At 38.5% G+C, this 27,608-nt stretch overlaps 2 protein-coding genes across 3 annotated transcripts; both read left to right on the top strand.

The window, feature by feature from the left end:
* Positions 1-350: 350 nt before the first annotated feature.
* LOC122820949 (golgin subfamily A member 6-like protein 7) lies at positions 351-16,881 on the top strand. Of its 2 annotated transcripts, XM_044098694.1 has the most exons (7): positions 352-478; positions 5,553-5,623; positions 6,566-6,661; positions 9,713-11,086; positions 11,516-11,679; positions 14,623-14,735; positions 16,653-16,881. In XM_044098694.1, exons 2-7 carry the CDS (start codon positions 5,554-5,556, stop codon positions 16,798-16,800), a joined length of 1,965 nt encoding a protein of 654 aa, XP_043954629.1. In that variant the 5' UTR covers positions 352-478; position 5,553; the 3' UTR covers positions 16,801-16,881. The 2 variants fall into 2 exon arrangements, with proteins under 2 accessions (XP_043954630.1, XP_043954629.1); XM_044098695.1 differs by lacking the exon at positions 14,623-14,735 and having other exon boundaries at positions 351-478.
* Positions 16,882-20,469: 3,588 nt separating this feature from the next.
* Positions 20,470-26,601, top strand: LOC122820941 (oocyte zinc finger protein XlCOF6-like). The gene is made up of 2 exons (XM_044098678.1): positions 20,470-20,721; positions 22,700-26,601. The coding sequence occupies exons 1-2, from the start codon at positions 20,553-20,555 to the stop codon at positions 24,643-24,645; spliced, it is 2,115 nt and encodes a 704-aa protein (XP_043954613.1). The 5' UTR covers positions 20,470-20,552; the 3' UTR covers positions 24,646-26,601.
* Positions 26,602-27,608: the final 1,007 nt, after the last annotated feature.

Genomic DNA, 27,608 nt, shown 5'->3' with positions numbered 1-27,608 from the left:
AAAAATAGTTAAATTAATATATTGGTAACAATCAATAAAGGGGAAATCAAAGCAGTGGGAATAAGAAAGATTTGGCAGGTGGCTTTACAGCATTCAAAGAAAAGTTGGTGTCATGAGAACAGGACGAAATAGAAACGAGGAAACCATTATATCCAGATTACGTTTTGGTCATACTGGGTTGAATAGTACTTTATTTAAAATGGGAAAACATCCAACAGGAAAATGTGATATTTGTTTTCAAGAAGAGAGAGTAAAACATGTTTTGTTGAACTGTTTCAAATATTTTTGCTGAGAGAAGGAAATTAGTATGTAGACAAGACGATAAATTAGTTACAGTCCGTTCCACACGTCATACCAGTCGGTGGCGGTAATGCACCAATTTGATTGCCTGCCAACCGACAACAACCGTCAAAGAAGAAGAAGAAGATGTCAGCATCGCAGCAAATCCATTACTGAAGACTGATTTCTGTTTTCAAAGGTGGGTTAAGTGCACAAGTAACAGATAGGCAATGTCCTTGTAATTTCAGGACATTGCTTTATTGACGTCGATTCTATTTTGAGATAATTCTGTGTATTAGAAGTGACTGTTTACTGCCGCTAGCATTCAGGCTAGCGGCAGTACCGTTATAGACACGTTGGATGTTATTTTTAAATTTCTGGCATACGCACAGCGCTGGGGAGCGAAAAGACGACTATTTTACCTGCCGCTTATGCGATTTCGTTTATAAAATTAAACCTCCAACCACAGCTCCAAACCACTCATTTTTCTCGGTCCTTGTGTTTGCTTCCCTACGCAGACCCGTTGCCATAGAAATGACTGACAATAGTTACACTATTATATCAATATTCAACAGTAAAATCCGTAGTTTAAGTATTAATTAAAATTAAACCTGTTGCTAGTGGGTTCATCCCTTGTGCACCGTGCAGTACTGAAAAGCTTCAGTCCCCGTCCAGCTGCTGAATGGACGCCCTTCCGGTGTTATAGATTAACTGGTGGCTAAATTAACTGGCTGAAACCTATGCGCACCGCAGATGTTTCTAAATTGTAGGTGGCTGTGTTGATGCAAAACGGTCTTCAAAACTTTACTATAAATCCCATTGGAAGCAAACATGTTTAATGTTGCACGTGAAACGTATGTTTCAAAACACGTTTCTACAAAGCAGCGTTCAGTGCGCTTCGGATCAGTGAGTAACACAATAATCCCACTCACATTCAGGTTCACGAGAATAAATTAATTTCATCTCATGAAATTAACATGAGACAGCCACAATATAAACATAAGTGGAAGGTTTCTGCTTTTTGTAATCACCAATGATCAGAAAAACATTGGAATTGACTCTCAAGTTCCTGTAATGTGAGTTATTAACACTTCTAGCATAGTGTATGTTTTTGGCTCAGATCCTGCAATGCAACTGCACTGTTTCTGAACTTTCTTTTCTATTTTATTTTTTAGTGACACTACCCACAGTAAGTGTCACTAAACAATGAGGTTGGTGTTATCATATTTAATAAAATTTAAATTACATACCTGATGGTGTTGCTTGGGGTGTTTACATGTCCAAATAGAGAGAAAAGTCAAGTAATGTTGATTGGTGATGATATCCAAATTGACAAGCGAAAATTATAATAATAAACGTTCCTACATTACTGTCGGATACCAACAGATTATGATCCATATCTACAGTATTTGTCTGTGTTCTCTACTGGGAAACAGTTTGCAGGCTGGTGACGAGGGGAAATAAACTTAACAAAACGAGCTGCATTAAGATTAACTAGTGACAGACAAACGGGGTCCTCAACGCAGATGTTTGTAAAAAATTAAGTGGCTGTGTCATTTCCTGATCAAAACGCAACAAACGTAAATAAACAGATCAGAAAATGTCTCTTTCTCTATTATCTCTTCAAAGCAATGTGTATATTATATATGTATATTCTTTGTATGTGAAGGAATATTCAAAAATATATTGAAATATTACCAAAATATTACCTCTTTCCAAGAGGAGACTGTGCTAAACTGTTAGAATTTCTACTATCACCCAGCATTGTTAGAGCACTGACGAATCGATTATTCTACATTTTCTCTGTCCTATATTGACTGACATGTTCTGCAAAGATGTCAATAAATGTAAACAGTTCTGATATACAAACTAATTTCTTGCTCATTTAATATTATCCATATTATTTCGTTTGCACCTTAACTGGGCTGCAGACGCAAAGCTGTGCAATTTAGTAATTTTACAATATCCTTACAGTTAAAAGTTTGCCTGGCAAACTTGTTAAACGATATTACCTCCAAAACGTTGGCAGCAAGTGAATTTTATTTTTTTAGACAATAAAATAAACTGATCTAAAAAGTGAATCAGACGAAATCTCTAACTGAACTCAAACCAGTGGTCTTTAAGCTCCGAAAGCTGCTTTATCCACTAAACTATATCAGCCAACAGAAATCCAATAATCCAACCTGTTATTGATTCTGATCTAACGGACACCTTCCGCTTTAAGAGGCAAACCTGGATTAACTGGTGACACTTTCAGAATCTCATTTTGAGTTTAGATTTTAACCCGTTTCTCATGTAAGACAATTGGTTTTTCAGTGTTGTCTCTTATAGTTGAGTATTAGTCACTTGATGAAAAGAATAAAGATGTTCAGTTAAATTATGAGAAAAAAAATCAACAATAAAGACGAAATGACACTTTCACATAGATCTGCCATGTCTTCTGTAAGTGAACTAGAAAATAAACTATAACATGTTACAAAAACAGTGTTTGAAAAGATTTCGTATTGTTTTTGTGGATATCTAATTGAATTATCATTTGATATGAGGGAAATGTGAAAAACAACATAGCCAGTCGATCTTTTTAAACATTTTATTTTTAATCCTATGGCTCCTCAACACTGATGTCGGCTTTCAGGGATTAATCTTTGCTTTAAGATCAGTTTATGGCATCTTGAGATTTTCCTTTGATGAGTTTCAACCTCTGAAGTAACACAGAAATCAGGACAAGTTCTGCGTAATTTACCTGTCTTGGTGATTTTGTAGATTAATTTAAAAACAAAAAAAGGAGGGGGGGAAGGCAACATACCATGTTAGACCAATAAAAGTCTTTCTAATTAGTTATTCCCGAGATCTTAATGGATGTCTTACAGATTCGAAGAGTATTTTTGCAAAAAAAAAAATAAAAAATTGTAGTTTCTTAATCTTATTGCATTGTTTACTTCCTGGTTCAATAAAGGCCACGCCCACAGAAACATCTGCGTCTTCCAGATGCCGCCACCAGTTAATCTATAACACCGGTCTGTATAAATAACGGTCAGAGCGGACAATCAGCTCCCAGACTGATTTATTCTCCATCTATTTAGGAACCAGTGAGGCCCATTGCTGTTTCCAGTAGGGTTTGTCATTTAAGGCTGTTTCTGTGGGTTTAAAGGCAAAGCAGGATGTAGTTTATGCCTCACTGGTTCCGGCCAGACCACAACCGTGAAGCATCCGCTTGGACGCAGCAGAACCAGACTCAGACTCCCGAATGCGCAATTACGCACTCCAGAGAGGAGAATAATTTCTGGTTGAGGACGCTGAGATAGCAGAGCTGCTGCTGTGAACAGTAACAATGAAAATTACAAACTGTAACAGTGAAGATGAGCAGAGCAGGTCAACAACTTATGCGTCGTAACACCGGTATGAGGGGGATGAAACTCTGGTTTTTACAGAAAGCAGGCGATTTAACTGGACCTTCAACTCAACCATCTGCACCCACTTCAGGTTTATCATGATTGCTAATTGTATTTATTTGTATTTTAATATTCTTGCAAATCACTCTACGTAATTACAATGAAATAGTTTGTAAATGGCGCAATCGCCTCAGCCCAAAGCTGTTTTCTAAATAAAATCATGTGAACGAACTTTGCTCAGTCTGTTTCCAGTCTTTATTGAATTTACCTGCAATTACTTTTTAAATCCAGAAGATGTCACTGCAAGTGACACTACAACACAGTTTCAACACAATGTTGACACAGTTTGGGAAATGTGCCATACACCCAATGAGGCCTCATAAGAATCAGAAGCAGAAACAATACTCTGGTATCTGGCATTATCGGTAGTTTCTTCTTCTGTGGATTGGAGGAAGATAATATGTAGTACGCATGAGCTGCTTTCAGAAAAGATCCATTTATTCTGTTTACAAGATAACGGACACCAGTATGTTTTAGAACCACTCTGGAACCCGTTCTCAAACCGTGCCATTGTCAAAGAAAACATTCGCTATTTTTGTGTAAATATACAGTATAAACACAATAAAACTTCCATTTTGTAAACAGAGCCATAGTTTGCTCTTTCTATGCTGGCAGGACAAAGTTAATGTTTCACATCTGGTTTGATCATCAAATGAATTACTGGTCGATTGTAAAACATATTATATGCATCAGAGTGTAAACACTTGTGGAGTGAATAAATATATTTTATAACAAGAGACCATAGGCGCCAGAACGCAGGCTGCATGCAACTCTGACAGTCCGTGACTGACATCTCTCTGTATTTATAATGCAGACAAAGTTACAGATAAAACCTACAGCATTGAGATCTGGACCAAATCTAAGACTCCAGAGCAAATAACAGTCACCCAAAGGTTTACGGACACGTGGCAGCTCCGGGTCGAGTTGGGATCATGAACCGGTCTGACATCTGAAAAAAGGTTTTAACTTTGATCCGGTCCAGGTCTGAACCAATTCTGCCTAAAAATTAGATGACATTTCTGTATTTGTCACCATTTATAAAACTATGACGATGTTTTCTTTCTAATGGCGTTGGGGTGAAAAAAAAGGAAATCAGGCCCATGTCCGTTTACGGATCCAGACCAAATGCTCACCCACACTTTGCTCAGAGCAGATCATTTTTGCTGAGGTCGAATAATAATTGCCTGAATTAGTTTTTTTGTTTTGTTTTTTTTCTTCTTCGCTCTTCAAAAAGCCAATCAGTGATCAGTAGCCATAAGTATCGATGACTACTGATGGTTTTCAAGTCTCTGTAGGCTGTTGAAATTCATTTTTGTCTGCTAAGTAACAAGCGCATTAAAGTTTATTCATGGTGTTTTTCATTTTGTTTGTAATGCAAAAATATTGTCAGCAGTCTGGCGGGTTATCTGTCCCACTCAGAAATCTTTTTCCCGCACAATTTGTGGAACATGAAGCAAATCTAATCTGCGCTGCCTTTTGGTTTTAGACCCACAGCATCCAGATAGCACTGCTGCGCTGTAACGTGATCATACGCTGGAACCAAAAATGAATCCTGCGCCGCTGCCAGGAACAGGAGAATTGCAGAAATGTCATGGGACAGAGTGAGAGCTAGCTTCTTGGCATGAAAGGTTTCTTACAGAAGCAGACTTGTTTCCCAAAACTGTTGGTGCAACAGTTTTGAGCAGAGCTGCTGCATCACACCCTGATGACTTTTAATAAGAGGAAGAAAAACCCGCCTGCTTTCCATGAGCTACAGCTGAGATCGCTCAATCAGCTGTTGGACATTTTATAAAATCTAAATCTTTGTTTTTTTCTGTAAAGGATGGAGAACTACAGGGATGAAAACAACTCTTCTACAGTCACTGTCAACAATGCCAAACATCCTCTTACACGTAAGTGATTCTATATACATGATGCACTTCATACATTTTTATTCCCTCTGTAGGAAGTTATAGTTTCTTAACACAGGCTGTTACATGTAAGCCTTGAGCCTTAATCTTGAATAGCTTTGTACCGCACTACATTAAAACCTGTTGTTGTTGTATCAACCTTCCAGACCACTCAGATCCTCTGGTTCTGATTCTGCTCTGCATCCCCAGAACCAGAACTAAACATGAAGAAGCAGCTTTCAGCTTCTGTGCACCACAAATCTGGAACAAACTTCCAGAAAACTGCAGAACATGAGAAGCACCGAGTTCCTTTAAGACAAATCTAAACCCCCACCAGTAACCACTGGAACATTGACCAACATATTTGATCTGTTTTGGTGATTTTAATGATGGAACTTGACAAAATCTGTTACCCATCCATCCATCCATCCATTTTCTGTTCACCCTTCGTCCCTAATGGGGTCAGGAGGGTTGCTGGTTCCTCTCCAGCTGAGTCCCGGGCGAGAGGTGGGGTCACCCTGGACAGGTCGCCAGTCTGTCGCAGGGCAACACAGAGACAAACAACCATTCACACACACACTCACACCTAGGGAGAATTTAGAGACCAATTAACCTGACAGTCATGTTTTTGGACTGTGGGAGGAAGCCGGAGAACCCGGAGAGAACCCACCATGCACAGGGAGAACATGCAAACTCCATGCAGAAAGACCCCGGGCCGGGAATCGAACCCAGGACCTTCTTGCTGCAAGGCAACAGCTCTACCAACTGCGCCACTGTGCAGCCCATTAATATCTGTTACTGGTTCCACATTTGGTGACAGCATGATGTGTTAACGGTGGCTTCACGATGTAATCCACTTTGAACCTCCTTGTTGCTAAAATGTGCTGTACAAAATTAACTTAATTGATTGATCAATAATGATATTGATTGCATTTTTTCTTTCAGGTCGAGGAGTTTTATCAACAATAACCAAGCACTCTTTTCTGTTGTTGATGTGTTTGGGGGCGTTAAATGTCGTGCTGGCTGTAAAAGTCATTTACAGTAAGTTTCATTTCAACAGAATACGCTTTAAGTAGCTTCCTGTATGTCGAGCTTTTACAGGCTTAGAGACGATTTAGAGCAAACTTTCATACTGAAGACAACTTTACACATTTAACAAACACTCATGAACCACCGAACTTGAAATTGACCCACAATAACCCAACCTGAAATGAAAATATTAGTGTGTTATTGTCATAACAATAACAGACTTATTGTTATTTTCTCTGTTCATTCTAGTGAGAAGAGTGGTGTTGTTTTGTAAATGTGACTGGCCACAACAAAACAATGAACCAGTCTACCTGTTGTGACCTATTTATGGAGTCTGAAAGTGTGGATTCTAAGCTTTCCAATGATGTCAAAGAAGTTGTGTGTATTAACAACTTTTTAGGGATATTTGTCATTTAGAATCACAGTAAAAGAAAAATGAACTTGAATTGCTTTGGCAGAAACAAAAATCCCTTGGACCCCCAGTGGCCCAGGGATCAGAGTATGAGTTTTGAGCATTGGGATACAAGTGTCTAACAGTAGGAGGGGTTATGAAGGCTGAGAAAATGTCAGGGACACTGAAGTGTCATCAAGAATCAATTTGACTTAATGCTGCCCAGCTTGAAACATATCAAGGTGTTAAAGTTTAAAATGGAAGATCTACAGGGATAGTTGTGGAGAGGATGATGTCTGGTTTTGAACCTCAGGATCTCATTTTAGTTTTTCTTAGATGATGTGGTTCTTTTGGTTTGTTCAGGCCATGACTTCCACCGTGCACTGGACAGTAAACTCCTCCAAGTCGGAGGCCATGATTGGACTGCATGCTCTCAGTTCAGTGTAATCTCTACCTTAAGGCTTAAGGATCTTGGCATCTTGTTCATGATGGATGGAAAATCAACCCAATTATTGTCAAGACTTCCAACAAAAAATCGCCACACAAGCGTCAGGGTTTCTGCTCGGTAGTAAAAGGTAGTAAATTAAATGAGCTCCAATTAAGGCCAGTAACTAAAGGTATTACATTTTTCATCATCCCTTCAAAATACTTTTAATTTTCCATTGATCCTCACTTATTGTTTTAAGTTCATTTTACTAAAATCTGTATAAAAAATTATAACTATCGTACTGGCAGGACTCCAAGCTGCTGTGTGCACGCGTTGTGTTGGTACTGCCTAACGTGTTGAAACTTGCTAGTCATTTTGCGCTTCGCCATGGGAAAATAAGTTTTCACAACTTTGGCTCAATGATCCGAGAGGCAGCACAGGTGAGCACAGACAAGGAGCTCGGATATTGGTAGTGTGGGACCCGAGGGGCAATATTGATATAATTAAAACTGTGAGCAGGTTAAAGATTGACAATAATTTATGACAAAATAAGTCACTAAAAAATATGCAGGGCATTGTTATGCAGCAGAGTCAGTAAAGAAGTGTGGAAGGAGGTTGGAAACGGAGTCTTAGCTAGTGGAGAGGGATTCAGATTACCAGTGTCACGGTGCTGACTGGCCAGCAAAGTGACTGTAGAATCATGGAAAAGTTGTTTATTTCTCATAATTCCATTCAAAAAGTTACATTTCATAAGTTATAGATTAAGAGCTCACAGTTTAAATGATTTCAAGTATTTGTTGGTTTATTTTTACAGAATTTGGGCTTCCAGCTCATATAAACCACAAAAACAGAAATTCAAAAAATTAGAATACTGGGAAGAAATAAGTCCGAACTACTTAGCAGTTTCTGCAGAAGAAAATGAAAGAAATTAAAGTCATACATTTTGCTTTTAAATGACATGTTTAAAAACTATTTAAACATGTCAATGGGGTTTAACTGTCTTAATACCCACATACTCTATGTATTTATTTTCTATTAATCACTTGTCCTATATTTTTATGGCGATTTCTATTAACCAAATCCTATTTAATGAGGTTTAAGTTAACTGGTTACAAATGCAGGGATGCTAGGCAGGCTGGTGCATGTTTGTAGTGATCAATGAGGAACAGATAAACAACACCTGTGACAGGCCACCAGTCCATCACAGGGCTACACAGATACTAACATCCATGTACACATTCCTGAGAGCAGCTTAGAGAGACCAAATGGCCTAACAGGGATGTGTTTGGGCTCTCAGAGGGAGTATACCAGAGAGAACCTGCACACCAACGGGGAGATCATGCAAACTCAACACCTATGAGTTTGCATAGGTGTTGAGTCCCTGGACATTATGTGTTAATGGACCTCAAGGCAACAGTGCTATCACCATGCAACCTCCCAAAATAAACAAGTTAATGAAATATAAAATCAGTTGACTTTCCTTTGGTCCTATCCTAATGAACGTTCACTTTGCAAGCTATTGTTTTCCGTTGCCGGTTTTGTTGTGCAATGGCGGATGAAATTGAGAGAGTGTCACCAAAATACTACGTAGTGATAGCTCCTGCATTCATAGCGGTGGCTCAGATATCTTTGGTGAACATTTTGTGTTCAGGTTTGATTTAACAAACTTTTTTTCCTTCTCCCGGTTTTCCCCCGGTTACTTTGAAAAATGGCGGATGAAATATTGAGTGACTTGGCTTTATTTACTAAAAGCAACAGTTGTCAGCAATGTGTTTGAAATTGCAAGATAATTCAGAGATGCTATGAGTTTGGTGTATTTCACAAGCTATCTGGGCAGTAATAATAGTCGCTATAGGCTCTATTTTCGTCTCACCCGAGCCGTTTGACAACCTGCCAACCCGCATCGGTGCCTGCATGTCCTAGCAGCACATGAACTGCAGAGCAGAGTCTCTGATCGGTTTACGCTCCACATCCAGCGGAAAAATTTCTGATTTTCCAACCCTGGCATTGGATGTGCTTCTCACGCCCGAAATGCTTAAAACGCGGAGTACTAGGAGTGCGAAATGCACCACGGTGCACGTCTACATAGGTTTTGAATGTAAACTAGATGGCCCTGATTCTCAAATTGTGTTTGGTGTGAATGCGGCATAAGAAAATTGTCTGAAATATGAAAGGCTCTAAGAAACTGAAAATGTTAATGAAGATAGTTTGAATGACTTTCTGACTAATTTGTGTCCTTTTACAGTGGTGATGATTGCGGCCATGCAGCAAAAATATATCAACAACCTTACAACTGAAAAACATCAACTGGTTGATCAACAAAAGATGATGGAGAACCAGATCGGGATCCTGGTCAAACAGAAAAACGCGATCTGGATCAGAGAAGGAATCACTCAAGAAAAACTGGAACTGGACAAAGCTTTAAAGCAGCTGCAAAAAGACTTAGAGAAAATGGAACGAGACAAAGAGAAACTGAAACGAGACATAGATGTGATGAGACAAGACAAAGAGGAGCTGAGGCGAGACAGAGAGAAGCTGGCCCAAGACAAAGAGACACTGAGGCGAGACAGAGAGAAGCTGGCCCAAGACAAAGAGGAGCTGAGGCGAGACACAGATGAACTGAACCGAGAGAAAGAGGAGCTGAATCAAAAGATAATAAAGTATAACAAAGACAAAGAGGAACTGAGCCAGGAGAAAGAGGAGGTGATGCAGAAGACAGAGAAGCTGAACAAAGAGAAACAGGAGCTGATCAAAGAGAAAGAGAAACTGAATGAAGACATAGAGAATTTGAAGAAGGAGAAAGAGGAGCTGAAAAAAGACCATGAGGAGCTGAGAAAACACCAAGAACAGCTGAAAAAAGAAACAGAGGCCTTCGAAAGAGAGCGAGAGGAGTTGTATAAATCAAAAGAGATGAGAAATATTATAGAGCCGCTGATGAAAGAGGAAAAGGAACTGAAAAAATTAATAGAGGAGTTGAACAAAGACAAAGACGAGCTTATCAATGAAAAAGAACAACTGAGTAAAGACAAAGAGGAGCTTATCAAAGAGACAGATGAGCTGAGCAAATCGACAAATGAGCTGAGCACACAGACAGCAGAGCTGAACAAGGAGGCAGATGTGATGAACAAAGAGAAAGAGGAGCTGAGCAAAGCAAAAGAGGAGCTGAAAACAGAGACAGAGAAGGTGAGGAGAAAGGAAGCTGAGCTGAGGAAAGAGAAAGAGGATCTGAGCAAACCGGAAGCTGAGCTGATTAAAGAGAAAGAGGAGCTGAGGGAAAAGGAAGAGGAGCTCAGAAAAACGGAAGATGAGCTGACTAAAGAGAAAGAAGGGCTCAACGAACAAAAGGAGGAGCTGACCAAAGAGAACGAAGAGCTGAACAAACAGGAAGTGGCCCTGAACAAAGAGAAAGAGGACCTGGACAAAAAAAGAGAGGAGCTGAAGAAAAAAAGAGAGGAGCTGGACAGAGAAATAATAGAGAGGGATAAATTGAAAGAGAAGCTGAAAGAATTAAAAGATGAGGCAATGTGGCGATGCAAGGAGAGCTATTACCTACAAAAGCTCTATTATTTCGTCCTGGATCATGCATATTTTCCAGTTGAAGAATTCTGTCCTCTAAACAGTAATTATACTTCTAGATTACCTTTCAAACTCTTGATTATTCATTTTATTTTTGAAATATATTTGCTGTAAACAGTTTTTCAAGACGTAGCTGGCCATTATTACCACAGGTAGAGTGTTGAAGGTCACTTTTCTGACAACAAAGTGAGCCAGTAAAATTGATTCATTAGCAACAGGTTAACAGCCACGTTTTGGTTTCAGAGAATATTGTTTTTGTTTGTTTAGTGAACCCTGTGGTACGCTACTGATATCCTAATTTAATCACCTTCCAACATTGATCTGCACTCTACCTTTAAAAGCTTTGCCTCAGTAATTTTGACAGCTGAAGTATTAAATAAGTAAACGTGGATTTCTTTTAGAAAAATTTCATTTCTTTTGAGATTATTTTATACCAAAGTTTCACTATATTCTGCTCTTTCCCCTTGTTTAGTGAGACCACAATGTCTGCTTTGCAGGATGAGATGGGTTCCCTTCAGAACTTTCTGCTACTTATTTTATGATGCCGATACTCGTGGGAGAACCTGGAATAATTGTCGACAGTACTGTCTGGATAATGCTGCAGACTTGGTTATAGTTCACGATGAGGCCGAGCAGGTAAAACAAAACGGCACCTCTACTCTGGAAGTCTAACGCTGGCTTGACAATACTGAATTGCTCGTGTAAATTGAATCAACAAAAAAACTAATGAAATTTTTTTAAGTAAGAATAGAAAACAAAAAAGGAGGAAGTGTTGCCATAATGCATGAGAATTTCTTCAATTGAAAGAAAAACAACTTTTTAGGTGATTTAACTTTTGAATATCTGGGAATTGTGGTAAAAGACTATAAACAAGGTCTGACTCTAACTATACAAAACCTCAGTATATATGTAAAATTATATTATTGACTTTAATGAGCTTTTATCTCTTACATGCACCAATTATGACTTTTTAATAATTGTGGGAGATTTTAACATCCATGTTGACAGAGAAGCCAAAAAAAGCTGATATTCTTGATCATTTTGGTCTAATTCAGCATGTTAAACAATCAACACACAATCTAAGACACACTGGACATGATTATCAGTGAGGGTGTGAATATTTCCAGTGTCTCTGTAACTGATGTCATCCTGTCTGATCGTTTCGCTGTTGTGTTTTAAAATTACAGCCCTAATAATTCTTATTTTAAGTTGTGTAGTATGTAAAATGTCTCTGGGCTACTCTTTTCAAATGGACCATTAATGTCTGTTAATTTTTTATTTTTTTTAATTCGCATACAAAATCAGAATAACTGTAAATATTTTACTGTAATCATCAGTTGCACAAAGATATTTTTCACTAACAAAATTACTACCACTGCCTCTTTCTGTGGTCAACACTAGACCTTTAATAAACAAGATTTTAAAAAAATTAAAATAAATAAATAAAATTCACCAAGCAAGAATCAACAAAGAAACATAAAACAGCTTGTAATGAAGACTGCAGATGGTCAGTTAGTGGATTAGCAATGACTCCAGGGTGGTCAGGTTTGGGCAGAAGATATATATATATATATATATATATATATATATATATATATATATATATATATATATATATATATATATATATATATATATATATATATATATATATAGGTCAGATAATGAAAAGATGGAATGTCCAGGTCCAGATTTAAGCTTTACTGAACTGTAATATGAATGTGTATGTGTGGTTTCTATAAAGATAAATGAACAAATACAAATTATAAGTACTAGTCTTAAAATTCTCCTTTCACAAAGACAACCAAAAATAAACATGTGCTTGAAGTCTATTACAACGCTAACAGCTGTTTAATACTTAACTATGAAAATGTAAATCCTTATGGCACATAAATAATTACCAATCCTGCTAATAATGTGTCACACAATGAATTATAAAAGCGAAATAAGGCAATTCAATTGGAAAATGAGAACCACGAACAGCTGCATCAAATTACATTAAACCGAGACTAATTATGTAATGCTAAGTGGCTAGCTGTTAACTCTTCACAATATGCATAAACTACACTGTTATGAAAACAGACCCGATACCTCTGTCATCCCGTAGAGAGTCTAGGAAAAAGTAAAGAACGCGTGCAAAGAATGACAATACAAAATCAGTTATACAATTCCTTTTCTTTCATTCCAAAGAATACACGGCCTGCACGGTCAAAAACTGTATTGCTCCGTGATTATCCAATCCTTCTCTTGTCGGTGTGTTTTTCTAATGTAATATAAGGTTCAACAGGAAGTAAGCTTTTGAAAATAAACCTAAGTTCCACAATAAGGCTGACCTGAGCAAATATTAACATTCTTTACTAAAAATGATTAAATTAAAAGACAAAGCATTTTACAAATAATCTAAATATTTCTTATTTATGGCTCTCACATACAGCAAAATGACCATAATATTTGACAATACAAAGTGCAAAAACAGCTGTTTGGCATTTAAAAAGCAGAACTAAATCACCAACAGCATTACTTTCTTTCAATGGATGCACACAGTTGAGAAGATGCAATAAACAATGTCCGTGTTCAAGGGTTCCCCCAGAAAACTTGCAAAGCCCGATGGTTGGGACACGAGGACACTTTTCTTTTTACGACAAATCAACTGTCAAGTTTTCTTTTACACAGTAAAGATTTATTATTGTAATTCTATAAATGTGAAGTAATTACTTCAGAATTAACTTTACTGGAAGGGAAAAAAGTCAACAATCTGTAACTTTTTTGTCAAAAGTTTATGCTGAGGTTCTTAGTAGAAGGGGCAGGGGCCTAAATTGCGATTCTGCCCAGGGCCCCATATTACCTTGGGTCGGCCCTGCATGAAGAGCTGCTGCATCTCTGAGCTGGAATCTACCTGGATTCCCCCGGTGGCCCCTGTATCAGTCCACCGATGCGTTTGGGACATTTTGATTTGTTTAACTGGGGCATGTTTGGCTTTATGCTGCAGTTCTAATTATTGCTACAGTATTTTTGTTGATGTTTGTGGGATATTTTGTGAGCATCAAATCCAATGGGCCGAATCTTCCTGTAACAGTTGAGGTTCTGCAGTATACTGATGTTAGTTTATAAATCACTGAATGGTTTAGCACCACATGAAAGATCTGCTTTTGTTGTATCAACCTTCCAGGCCTCTCAGGTCTTCTGGTTCTGGTTCTGCTCTGCATCCCCAGAACCAGAACCAAACATGGAGAAGCAGCATTTAGCATCTATGCAACACAAATCTGGAACAAACTTCTGGAAAATTGTTAGACAGCTGAAACACTGAGTTCCTTTAAATATATAGACCCACCTGTTTAGAGTTGCTTTTAAACATTAAAATGAAACAAACATTTTGATTACCATTTAGTAACGATGGCACTTGACAAAATGTAACGCTTCAGTTGTTAACTGTGTTCTTTGACTTTGTATTTTTGTGTTTTTATGACATAACACTTTGAACTGCCTTGTTGCTGAAATGTGTTGTTCATATAAACTTGATTGATTGACAGCTTGAAGTAAAAAAGATTTATGACAGTCTGAAATAAAATCTGTTCACAGATATTTATCAGCAAGCACGTCAAATACTACAGTTATGGGCATGGATACTGGATAGGGTTAGTGCTAGAAAAAGGCACGTGGCGCTGGATTAATGGACGTACGAACACCCTTGAGTAAGAACTATTATCTAAAAATATGCCTATTAACGCTGCTGTATATAACTTTTATAGAAAATATCTTTTCATATTTGTTGAAACTGCTATCATGTCTTAACATTGTGGTATCAGACTAATGAGATGTGAAAACATTGGGCTCCTCGGCCTTCTCCCAATGCTCTGAGTGCTAACTAGAAGCAACCAATCAGTTGCTTCTAGAGGTGGGACTTAGCGCTGTCAGTCACAATCTAGTTTGGCTGCGCTCTGCTACTGCTTTTCCCTTTCATCAGATCCAGCTGTGAATGCTCAGGGTAGTTAGCATAGCCACTGATGGCAGCGGATACGGTTTCCCTGTAACAGTAAGTTGTTTCTCTGCCATTAGTACATTTAGCAGAATCTGAATGAAGTCGAGTGACAACATTAAGACCCTCCTCCTGGCTCTGATTGGTTGTTTTTAATTGGGGGCGGTGCATTTCTTCAGACTGCAATAATAGTTCAGGGAAGAGGTGGAAGGGGTTGATCTTTAAATAGATTATCTGGCACATATGAAACTGTCACAACATGGTGACAGTTTTAACACAGATATAGAAAATGTATTCTCTGTAAAAGACAGTTTCTCCCAGCATAACTTGACTCCTGATTGAATCCGTCTTGACCTCCACACTCTGCAAGTTTCCAGAGGAAGGGAAGCAGCTCCAGAGCATCATTGGGTCCCTGCCGTGCCTCACAGTGGGCAGGGCTTTTCAGCATGATCAGACATCTGATCAGACTCAGGAAGTTCCAGTTTTTTAAAACAAAAACATTCTTTGGCTTCCTAATATAGCTATGAGCAAACTGCAGCTGGGTTTTCTTGTGCCTTTGGGTCAGTGGGGCTGTAGGTGATTGAGTTCAGGCATGGAGACCTTCAGCCCTCAGTCTGTCCTCACTGTGGGACCAGAATCCTCTGTGGCTGATGCCACCAAGCCTTGCTGCTGCTGGTCTTTTGCTGTCAGTCGATGGTTTTTGATCACTTGCCTCCTTGGGAATGTGGCGGCTTTCTGTTTCTGCCACCAGGGGGCGTAGTCATTGTCTTTGTAACTTTTGAAGTTGGGTTTTATTCTTCCAGCTGTAACTCTATGAACATTCAGGGCATTTGCTACCTTTTTGCTCCTGTTAATGGCAATGCCTTTGACTAGGCCATTATTGTAACATGCAATGGAACATTAAGTTCTTCCTCACACCGGATTGGTGAAGCTTTCATTGGTTAAATCAGGGGTAATCAAGAAAAAAACCCTGATTTGCAAACACATGCTCTCATGAAGCATTCTGTTCACAGGGATGAATAATTTTTAGACTTCATCTTTGGAAGTAGCTCTTTATGTTGAATTTGGATAACAGATTTTTGTTTCATTAGGTTTATTTAGATTTTTAACTTTGTGTAGTGTCATTTATTTCTTGAAAACATCTGAGAAAGTTTCTGTTGTATCAAAATCCTAAGTTGCTGTTGCAGTTGGATAATTTTAGATTTAACTGTAGAAACAAGGACATTTAGGGTACGGCGTTGGCGCTGGAGTGAAGCACTCGGCCCGTGTACAGACACCTCAGTCTATGCAGCTGTCACAGGTTTGAGTCCCAATCTGTTGACGTTTGCCGCATGTCTTCCATCTTTCTCACAACCAGGTTTCTTGTCCACAGAAAGTCAAATAAAGATCACCAGAGCCAAAAAAACATCTAAAAAATTAGATCTTTTGTAAAACATTTAGATCCTTGAAATCCAATCTTCCAAGTTTGTAAAACACCTTTCATTTACTTCGAGTCTGACTTTGTTTCAAGTGTGTCTTTATTCATGTAGAGACAACACATTTTGATGCTGACAGTTATCAGTTTGATGTCAATAAGCTACTGTGCAATTTTTATTTAATAAATGTTCTCATGGTTTATGTTTCTGTCTTAAAGCTTCTGGAGAAAGGAAAATGGCCATCATTTGGGAGAAGGAGCATTGCATATTCCAACATATACATTCGAAAAGAGCTGGGTATCAGCAGAGTTCGCGATGTTCAACAGATTCATCTGTAAGACTGCGAAGGTTGATTGGTATAATTAACACTGTTCTAAAGTTTCAATGAGGAATACTCAACTGTTTCTTCGGTTTTTGGTAAATCTCATAAATAAAAACACAATCTCATCTGTTGGACTGTTGAAGCAATTTTTAAGATTCTTAAACTTCCTCTATTTCCTGTTTGCTCATCTGAATGTAACCCCTAACATTATATATATGTGTGTGTGTGTGTGTTTGTGTTTTCTCATACACCCCTTAAACATTTTCTTAAGTACAATGCATTGTAGACCTTTTCACCTTGAACAGTAACAATCACCTTTTACTTGACTTGGTTAATGTTTTAATGCACAGTGGTGCAGTTGGTAGAGCTGTTGCTTTGCAGCTGGGTTCGATTCCCGGTCCGGGGTCTTTCTGCATGGAGTTTGCATGTTCTCCCTGTGCATGGTGGGTTCTCTCCGGGTTCTCCAGCTTCCTCCCACAGTCCAAAAACATGACTGTCAGGTTAATTGGTCTCTCTAAATTCTCCCTTGGTGTGTGTGTGTGTGTGTGTGTGTGTGTGTGTGTGTGTGTGTGTATGTGAATGGTTGTTTGTCCTGTCTGTTTTCTGTGTTGCCCTGCGACAGACTGGCGACCTGTCCAGGGTGACCCGCCTCTCGCCCAGAACGCAGCTGGAGAGGAACCAGCAACCCTCCTGACCCCATTAGGGACAAGGGTGAATAGAAAATGGATGGATGGTTAATGTTTTACACTCACATATTGGAGGTTTTACACACTGTAAAAGTCCATAACAATATAGTACACACAGGTATTTTCTATTGGCTTAAAACACACAGTAAATGTAGCGTTTTGTTAAGAACTGTTATTTACTACCGCCAGTAAATGCATCAATTTTACTTGTCTCCACTTTACTGGTTAGTCAAGGAGAAGGACCTCGCTGCAGCAAACAGAAAGGGGCGGGGACGGACCTTTCCGTCTTATTTGGAAATGGGACTATTGCATTCCCGAAATGAAGGGGGCGCTATTTTCATAATCACTAATATAAATACCTTAAAGACGCGGGGTTAAGAGGAAAGGAAGAAGAAAGAAAGCGGTTTAAGAGGTTCTTCCACTGGTGTTCTGCACACGATCAACAATGCAAAACTCACAAAGTCAACAAAAGATATTTTTACCTTCTTAAAATTTTTTCACATAGTAAATCAATACGCTTTTCTAGATTAGGTTGAAAATATAATTAACAGCTGTGAACTAGTGAAATTCGTAATTCATACGGGGAAGGCTAATTTTAGTATGTAGCATAGGCCTAGCTATTTATTATCCTGCAGGGCACCTTTAGATAAAAATAGTAAAGTAGATAATATGTTTAGTTGAGAAATGTATTTTATACTCAAACTTTATTTTTTATTTTTATTATACAGATCCACCTATCCATTTGCAACATTCGGAACGGAGAGAAGATTCTTCCGTATTGCATGAACTATAAATATTGCTGTCCCATTTTCTCATACAGTGCCGATGAGACGTAGAAGGTACCGCCAGTTTGATACATTCAGCCTTGTTTGTTGTATTTTATGTATACGACTTGTTTATAGGTTTGTCTTGAGCAGTTATGAGACAGAACGGTTGCACTAAGTGTGCTAAAAAATCTTATTACTAATCTACTGAGATTGTAATGTTGAGTTGTGGCACTTCCTTTGATTAATACCTAATTAGTGGGTGGGATACATTCTGTGCTATTGTTCTACTGTGCTGAAAGGTAACTGTGCTATGTTAATGGTTGTTTAATGTTGGTTTATTACTGACCAGTACGGTTTATTAAACTGGTATGTCTTCAACTTTATCATTTTTCCTTCCTTATTTTAGTATAAGGTCAAAGTTGCACTGCATTTAGATCTTAGTTGTAGTTATCTTAGCCTTGCTCTTGTGCTCAGTTACAACATACACTGTTGCCAAATAAGACACTATTTTCTCATTGTGAAGTTTTTGATGGAATGTAGGTCAGATAATCTGGGTGCTGTTCATAGGGGAAACTAGAACAGTGGTTACATGAACAAACTGTTAAAATTAATATCTCATCATTTAGCTTATTAGTTTTGTTTACTGTATTAAATTTGGGGCCTTCTTCATCTTTTTTATTTAAATTCAGGCACTTTTCCATGTGCTTAAGAGGTATTTAACACATTAGGGCTGCGTTCACACTGCAGGCCTGTCAGGTCTAAATACCTATTAAAGACAAATTAAACAAACACAGGAAAGACAAGAGAGTTAGATTCTTGTACTCGCGAGGAGAACATACAGAGATGTGCTTTCAGTTACAATCTCCTACTGCTCTGCAAACACATATGCCTGCTCCTCTCTTTTTATTGCATTTAGGATCCCTCTCACATAGGACGCTGCAACTCTCAAAGGGCGGGGAAAACAAATCACCACATAGTTGCAGCGCTAATGACAATCACTATCCAGACACAGGTTACCTAAACACTAGAATATTGTTGTTTCAGGCATGGGGTTGAGCAGAACAAGTTGTACGTCTTCAAGGCGACGGCTTTATAGCTATCTAACAAACAAAGGAGAGCAGAGTTTCTTGCAGGGCAATAAACTCTACTGGGAGTAGTTGTCACTGCTATTGCTCAGGAAGGCCTCACTGCTCTCTCCCAGGGAGGCCTCAGGAAGGAATCAAAGTTATTCAACACACAGAAACTTTACTTATACTAAGAGTAAAAGAGTAAAAGCATATAAGTAAACACTATCTAAATGTAACTACAAGGCTACATGATACAACGAATATTTGATAATACTAGTAATACAATTTACCTAACAAGGCCTTAATGCTCACTTCAGATTGGGTCGTGAAATCAGATTTTGTTTTTGTTTGGTTGTTCACATTCCAAATATTTGCGAACCAGAGCCATCACATTAGCAATTTAATCCTCATTATCGTCCGCCATGGTTGTTGTTTTTCTAACGTTTTTCACGTATCAGAACACAGAATAGTCACGTTTGTGGAGTATGAATGAATTCAGGTCGTATGAATGCGACCTGCCCCTACAGACACAGGTCACATCTGAAAAGAACAGATACAAATTGGATTTAGAAACAAATGTCCAAGTTGCCTGGCTTGCATTTGTAAAAATCAGATCTGTGTTGTTCAAACTGTCATAAAAAGATCTGGTGCAGGTCGCATTTAGGCAAAAACTCAGATTTGGGTCACTTCAGGCTGCAGTGTGAACGTAGCCGAGGAGAAATATTCTATGCATCTAATATCAATAGTAGTATTATAGTGCTAGTGTAGTTTATTTAATGTGATATATTCACATATACCCTCTAGTTGTTCAAACCAACACCCCAGATATTAATCAAAGAAATTCAAAACAAGGTCAAGTAAAAATAATGAATGTGTTTAAATAAAAAAGGTGCAGGCTGAAGCTACTAGCCTTATACCTGCCTCCCATTGTGTTCGTTACAAATAAACCATTTTCACTCTTCATAGTTTTAGCATAGATAAATTAACAGTACACACAAAATCAACAATTAAATCCAGATAAGAGAAGAAGACAAGAAACAGAAATATTAAAAAGTAAATAAATCGCCATCACAAGACTACTTGTGGAGGTGCAACGACTGTTTGTCTAGTGCGCCACCAACAACTCAAAGCGGAACATTCAAGGGGGAACTAAAAATTGTTTACAGTTTCTTCTGTGCAGCCAAAGTGAAACACACGGAAAGCTACAGAACTCATGAGGTAGCATTAGCTCCTCTTAGAAGGTAGCTTGAAAACAGGTTTGGTGTTTTCAGTGAAAATGTCTTCAGTTCAGCCTCAGAGAGAGTTTATCAACGAGCAGGTAACTCCTGCTGAAGAAACATTCACAAAGCCGAAAGAAATCAACGTTAAGATCGAGGAAGAGATGGAGGATCAGCGCAGACTGATGGATTTTACTCGGATACCGAAGATCATTTTACACCGGATAGGTACGAAAAACCTTCACGTTTTACTGATTAGCTGGGTAAAAGAGAATTTTTAGACACAAAAATAATCGTTGTGTTCGGAAACCTATTTAAGGAATCCGCTCAAATTGTAAATATTAAGTAGAAATAGAAAATTCGTGAAGAAATTTAACCGAGGCCTGCCAAAGTGTGCCCGTCAGTTTGGACCCAGTGTTCTGATGCTGAAGATTAGCATCAATGCTAAGCTTAGCTAAATTGTAGCCAGTAACCTGTGGAGAGTCAGAAGCATGTTGACTAACATGGAGTTGCACCATTCCGTTTGTTAAAATTAGTGTATAATCTAAAATGAGCCAAAATGCTAATGTAAACCTGAATGCTGTCAGTAGCATGTGGGGTATCATTAGAATGTTGTCTTACATTGACTTCCTACATTCAGAGTCCTAAACAAGGCTAATAAGTAAGAAAAATAGCGAAAAGGTAGTGACAAAAGACAAAACTAGATTCTGTTTAAGGGATTCATGATTAGTGGTAGCAGTAGATTTTATTTGGGAAATATTTATTTTAGATGTAAAAACAATACAGCAATAGTACTGTAGGCCAATAAATTTTTATAGATTTTAATAAAATATTGTCACAGGATCCCAATGTCGTTCACGTTGCAATGCACTCTGGGTAAATGGTGTTAAACGGTCCAACTGCCTGGCTCCTCCAGCCAAAACAGTGATGAACAACGTTATTAAGCCTTTTCAAACTGAACTGAAGCTTGTTGAAATCACAAGAGGTGATGATGAGGAGGACCAAACGGAGGAAGACGACAGAGTTGGCCGTAGGACCTGGGGTTTGTTGTCACCTTCAGCTTAGTAAATGAGACGATGAACGACTCGTACCTCTGGATGCAGTTTAATTAATTGCACTTTAATAGTTTGTACTTTTGAACAAATGGAGCTCAAACTCATAGATTAAACTCACACATCTGATTGTTATAACGATAAAACGAGTATTGTTCACTGGTGGTGTTTTCCCATAACATATAATTAACCAGTAATATTTTTACTTTTCCTGTCTACTGAGCATCTTTTAATACAAAAACACGGTGGACCGCCTCGGCGCCCCGACCACCGGGCTTAGTAAGTTTTCTGGAGGAAACCCTGCAGTTTACCCAGTTGTTCTCTTGGAGAAAAACTGTTTAAAATTGACACTTGCTTTTTTCTCTCTCTTCTTTTGGAAACCTGACTTTAATTAGTCTTAATTATTCCTATTCCACCTAACAGGAATTGGCTTTAACTTCTGTCAAGATGGTTTGGTTTCTGCCAAAACTTTGAATACTTATCAATGGAGCTGAACTGAGCCTGACTGAACACAATACAGAGTCTTTCTCAATGTACTGCTTGGTGGCGATATGCAGAATTGATTGGAATGCAGAATTGATTGGAATGCAACGCGCCAACGGGTTTGCAAATGCAACATACGCCAGAGCGTTGTTGAGGCGCATGGGCCATGTGAGGTTGCTTACAACTTTAATTTTTGTTGCTACAGTAATAAAGAACAGATGTTTATGCAAATGAGGATCAGAATGAAGACATGAAACCAAAACAATCAACAGGGTTTAAAATGCTCAGTTTCTTTTTTTAACGTGCTTTAGAAAACAAGCTGCTCTATGCATTAAATGTCTTCAGCATAGAATTATGTATAAGACTCTATACATAATGCTTGATTTAGTACTATAACAGAACTAAATCAAGCTGCTGTTTAAACTATTTTTGTCGTGGAGCCACAAGGTTTAATTATCACCATCTTGCTTTCTCGCCTGGAGATCCATAGTATGTTTTGACTGTTTTCTTGATCCCTTCAGTCAGAAAGACTAAAGTGGTTAAGTTAATTTTTATACTGATGAATTTGTAATTTTAGTCTTTGGATCACTTGACGAAATTTTAAGTGATTAAAATGAAGGACTTATTATTTTACCCACATTTAAAAGCTTTTGTTTTGTGTTTTTGTCCAGATCTCCCACAGTGCTGGGTGTGTAAACAGGAGGAGGATCTGAATGAATTCAGCAACCAGGAGAGGAAGTCCACTTCAGATATCGAAGAACCAGAACATCAAGAGTTCAAAGAGGAAGAGAAGCAACTCTGCATCAGTCAGGATGAAGAGCAGCTTGTGCTGAAACAGGAGACTGATGACATTTTGGTGATTCCTCTTAATATGCAAAGAATCCACAATGAAACAGAACCACAGAGGAACCAACTCATCTCTCATGACTCTGCTGAGGATGAGAACCAGGATCAGGAAGGAAACACTTCTGAAGACCCAGGAAAAAAGAGAGACGAAGAACAGAAACTAAAGGAGAAATATGAGAAAACCAAAGAGCAGAAAGGAAGAACTGACACTGAAAAACAAAAAATGCGCAAGAATGATCATGCAGAGAAAAAAATATATTCTTGTAAAATTTGTGAGAAAACGTTTTATCAAAACAATAACTTGACGAAACACATGAAAACTCACACAGGAGAAAAGCGTTTCTCTTGTTCAACCTGTGGAAAAAGTTTCACACAAAAAGGACATTTAACTCAACACATGAGAATTCACACAGGTGAGACGCCGTTCTCTTGTGGGACTTGTGGAAAGAGTTTCGCCCATAAGGGCAGTTTAAATGTTCATATGAGAATTCACACAGGTGAGAAGACTTTCTTTTGTGGGACTTGTGGAAAGAGTTTCAGTCATAAGGGCAATTTACATGTTCATATGAGAATTCACAAAGGTGAGAAGCCTTTCTCCTGTGGGACTTGTGGAAAGAGTTTCAGTCATAAGGGCAATTTACATGTTCATATGAGAATTCACAAAGGTGAGAAGCCTTTCTCCTGTGGGTCCTGTGGAAAGAGTTACGGTGTAAAAGGGACGTTAACTCAGCACATGAGAATTCACACAGGTGAGAAGCCTTTCTCCTGTGGAACTTGTGGAAAAAGTTTCTCTAAAAATAGTCATTTAACTGTTCATATGAAAATTCACACTGGTGAGAAGCCTTTCTCTTGTGGGACCTGTGGAAAAAGTTTCAGGATCAAAGGCCAATTAAATAAACATATGAGAATTCACACAGGTGAGAAGCCTTTCTGTTGTGGAACCTGCGGAAAAAGTTTCCATCGAAGAACGACTTTAACTTGTCACATGAGAATTCATACAGGCGAGAAGCCTTTCTCATGTGGGACCTGTGGAAAAAGTTTCTCTAAAACAGGTCATTTAAATGTTCATATGAAAATTCACACTGCTAGGAGGCCTTTCTCATGTGGGAGATGTGGAAAAAGTTTCAACTATAAAAGCCAATTAAATGTACATTCAAGAATTCACTCAGAAGAGAAGCCTTTCTCATGTGGGACCTGTGGAAAGATATACAGTGGAAGAAGTACTTTAACTAAGCACATGAGAATCCACACAGGTGAGAAACCTTTCTCATGTGGGAGCTGTGGAAGAAGTTTCTCTCGAAAAGATAAATTAAATAATCATATGAAAATTCACTCAAGTGAGAAGCCCTTCTCTTGTGGGGCTTGTGGAAAATGTTTTACTCATAAGGACACTTTAAATGTTCATATGAGAATTCACACAGGTGAGAAGCCTTTCTCCTGTGGGACTTGTGGAAAGAGTTTCAGTGAAAGAAGGACGTTAACTCAGCACATGGGAATTCACACAGGTGAGAAGCCTTTCTCTTGCGGGACTTGTGGAAAAAGTTTCACCTGGAAAACAACTTTAAATGCTCATATGAGAATTCACACAAGTGAGAAGTCCTTCTGTTGTGGGATTTGTGGAAAATGTTTTACCCAAAAAGACACTTTGAATGTTCATATGAGAATTCACACAGGTGTGAAGCCTTTCTCATGTGGGACCTGTGGAAAAAGTTTCAGGATGAAAAAACTATTACTTACACACATAAAGATTCATGTGGGTGCCAAACAGTGACATATAGTGAGGTTTATAGCTGGTGAGGCACTGACTTACGATGTATAAATACAGACTACATGTATGTTATTGTTTACATACAGACATTTTGCACATGCATACCATGTTGGAGGACAAAAAGACCATTCTTTTACATGTCATCCATAGCTGCATTAGCTGGATGAAACTTAGAAATATAGGTTTTATGGGTTGTTATTATGTTGCTGTACAGCAGTGGTCCCCAAAGTCGGTCCTTGAGGGCCGGCATCCTGCATGTTTTAGTTCTCTCCCTGGTTTAACGCACCTGGATCAAATGATGGCTCTTTAGAAGGTCTAAGAAGATCATTGACACGGTGAAAAGGTTGTTGGTACTGCCAGGGAGAGAACTAAAACATGCAGGATGCCGGCCCTCGAAGACTGACTTTGGGGACCACTGCTATATAATGTTTTAAAACTTGTTCAATGTGCCCCGTTTTAACTTTGAGCCCCCGCCCCTTCAAATGTCTCTTTACGGCCCTGTTGATATGTAATGTGAGATGTATTATTTTTACCCACGAGGTCAGTGCTTCTCAATTCCAGTCCTCGGCCCCCCTGCTCTGCATGTTTTAGATGTGTCCCTATTTCAGAGCAGTTGATCCAAATGATTGCATTACCTGTTCTGCAGGCATCAAGTACTGCAGAAGCCTGTTAATCACTCATAGATTAAATCCTGTGTGTAGCAGCAGGGAAACACCGAAAACATGCAGGGCAGGGAGGCCTGAGGACCGGAATTGAGAAGCACTGCCCTAGCTTGGTAGTCCCCAGAGTGCTAATGTTGTTAGCAGATAACTTAGTTCTGAGTCCTGGACAGAAAATGTGTTTATTCACTGGGACTTCCATGCTAAAAAAGGCTGAATAAATTAAATACAACCTACCCAGCCTTTCAGTCACAGTGAGCTGTGACTATTTCCCCTCTGTCTCTGAACATGGGGTTTCTGTAGAGAGATCTCGTCTGTGCCGGTCCATTTAGGGCATTAGCCTACTCTCTGTGATCCATTTTGCTCCGTTTTGAACCGGAGAAATCCACTTCCTGACCACCATCTGAATTTCTTGCAGCATCCGGGTCACATGTCTGAAGCCCAGAAACAGAACTCTGTGATGTTTGTTTGAAATGAAAAAACCTCAAATATTATTAAGATCTGGTCAGATTTTGATTTAGAGCTAACAACAGACAGATTTTTATTTTCCCAAATATTTGATCCACAGAAGTCATTGTTAAAATTCTGCTGTGAAAATCTGTTTGTACATGCTCTACATTATCAAAAATATTTTCTCACCCATCCAAATGATCAGAATCAGGTGATCCAATTCCTTTCCTGGCACAGGTGTATAAAATGAAGCATGTAGGCAGACCAGAACCAGATTAGTGTGACACATGTTGTGAAATAGATGTTAAAGACGTTTAGGTTCTGCAACAGGAAACCAGGTTCATAACAATATATTGGTATTTTATACAGCTGCACAGTGACTTTTGTTTCTTAGCAGGGAGGAACTTCAGTTAAACACATTTTGTTCCTTTGGGAGGCTTCACAGTGTTTTCCTCTGTTATTTTATATTTCTAACATATTTGCTTTGTTTTTAAATGAGTGATTAATAACATCTCTTTTCTCATGTACATGTATGATGATACCAGCAAAATTAATTACTTTGTCTTTGTGTCTTAAATTAAAGTTGTCTTTTTACATCTAGTCTCTTCAGTGACCTTTCATGTTTTCACTTCTTTCTATCGAAACTAGAAATCTTTGTGTTGCTCTAAAATATATGTATTCATCCAGTGTTTTACTTTAAAACTGAATCACAACCTACAAAACTTCAACCTGATGTAACATTAGACTGTTTTACAAACTAAAAAGATCATACTGAAACATTTTCATTAATGGAGACCTTTACAATATGGTTCTTTTGTAAGAATAAATACCTTTTGACAACTGACTCCAAGTTCACATTGCTTGAGTTTTTTTTCTTCCATTAGTCAGAATGATGTAATATTCTAAAAATAAATGCTCCTCTTCAATTAGCTGAAGGAAATCCTCATAATTAACCAAAACAGAAGGCTTGGAAACATTCGTGTGTTTGTGTAATTACTTTAATTCTGTGTTTCACTCACTGAAATATATTAACCTTTTATTAATGTTAGATATTTAATATAATTGCATGTTGAGAGGAGGCTCAAAGCGGAAAATTCAAGGGGGAACTTAAAATCGTTTACAGTTTCTTCAGTGCAGCCAAAGTGAAACACACGGAAAACTACGGAGCGCCACGAGGTAGCACTAGCGCCTCTCAACTCACAGAGTTGAAAGAAATCAACGTTAAGATCGAGGAAGAGATGGAGGATCAGCGCAGACTGATGGATTTTACTCGGATACCGAAGATCATCTTACACCGGTGTTATACCGATAAACGCACCCCTGTCGCTGGAGCGTGCATCGCTCTAAAGTCTCGCATATTATTGAGAAAACGGACTAAAATGTGACTCCTTACTTCTTTTGTTCTTCCTATAACTGAAGAAGATATATAGACATTATTTATAATGTATACAAGTATTGTTTATGTCATTTAGTTAGCCCACATTCTTATCTTATCTTTATGTTGCCAGGAATGCCGAAATTAATAGTTAATAATAAAGACTATGGTATTCAGTAGTGATGTTACGTGATGAGCCGAGGCTTCGAGGCGTGTGTCGAGTAATGGAGGGGGCGTTTCCGTAAAGCGCGTATCGAGGCTTGCTTCATTTAGGGGAGGAGCCGAAAACGATGACGTCCGAAGCCTCGCTGCCCGGCTGTACCACGTGACTGCTTCGGGAAATGGTTCAGATTTTGGCGCGGGGTTTATAAACCCCACAGGCTCCATTCAAAATGTGGGTTGTTGTAGTCGAGTTGCGGTCAGTTGAGAGAGTGGATAGAGTTTTGATAGTTTGGATTGTGGTTATTTAGTTTGAGACAGGT

This window comes from Gambusia affinis, linkage group LG18 (assembly GCF_019740435.1).
Source record: "Gambusia affinis linkage group LG18, SWU_Gaff_1.0, whole genome shotgun sequence".
In the NCBI taxonomy this organism is placed as follows: Eukaryota; Metazoa; Chordata; class Actinopteri; order Cyprinodontiformes; family Poeciliidae; genus Gambusia; species Gambusia affinis.
The sequence above is the reverse complement of the archived record's forward strand: the minus strand, read 5'-3'. Positions and strand labels throughout refer to the sequence as shown.

Bases quoted from the DNA above. Each gene is read 5' to 3' on its own strand.
- LOC122820949 (XM_044098694.1), top strand. From the start codon at position 5,554: ATGGAGAACTACAGGGATGAAAACAACTCTTCTACAGTCACTGTCAAC. The intron at 11,680-14,622 runs GTAAAACAAAAC...ATCTGTTCACAG, and splicing joins TTCACGATGAGGCCGAGCAG to ATATTTATCAGCAAGCACGT. The intron at 14,736-16,652 runs GTAAGAACTATT...TCTGTCTTAAAG, and splicing joins GGACGTACGAACACCCTTGA to CTTCTGGAGAAAGGAAAATG.
- LOC122820941 (XM_044098678.1), top strand. From the start codon at position 20,553: ATGTCTTCAGTTCAGCCTCAGAGAGAGTTTATCAACGAGCAGGTAACT. The intron at 20,722-22,699 runs GTACGAAAAACC...GTTTTTGTCCAG, and splicing joins GATCATTTTACACCGGATAG to ATCTCCCACAGTGCTGGGTG.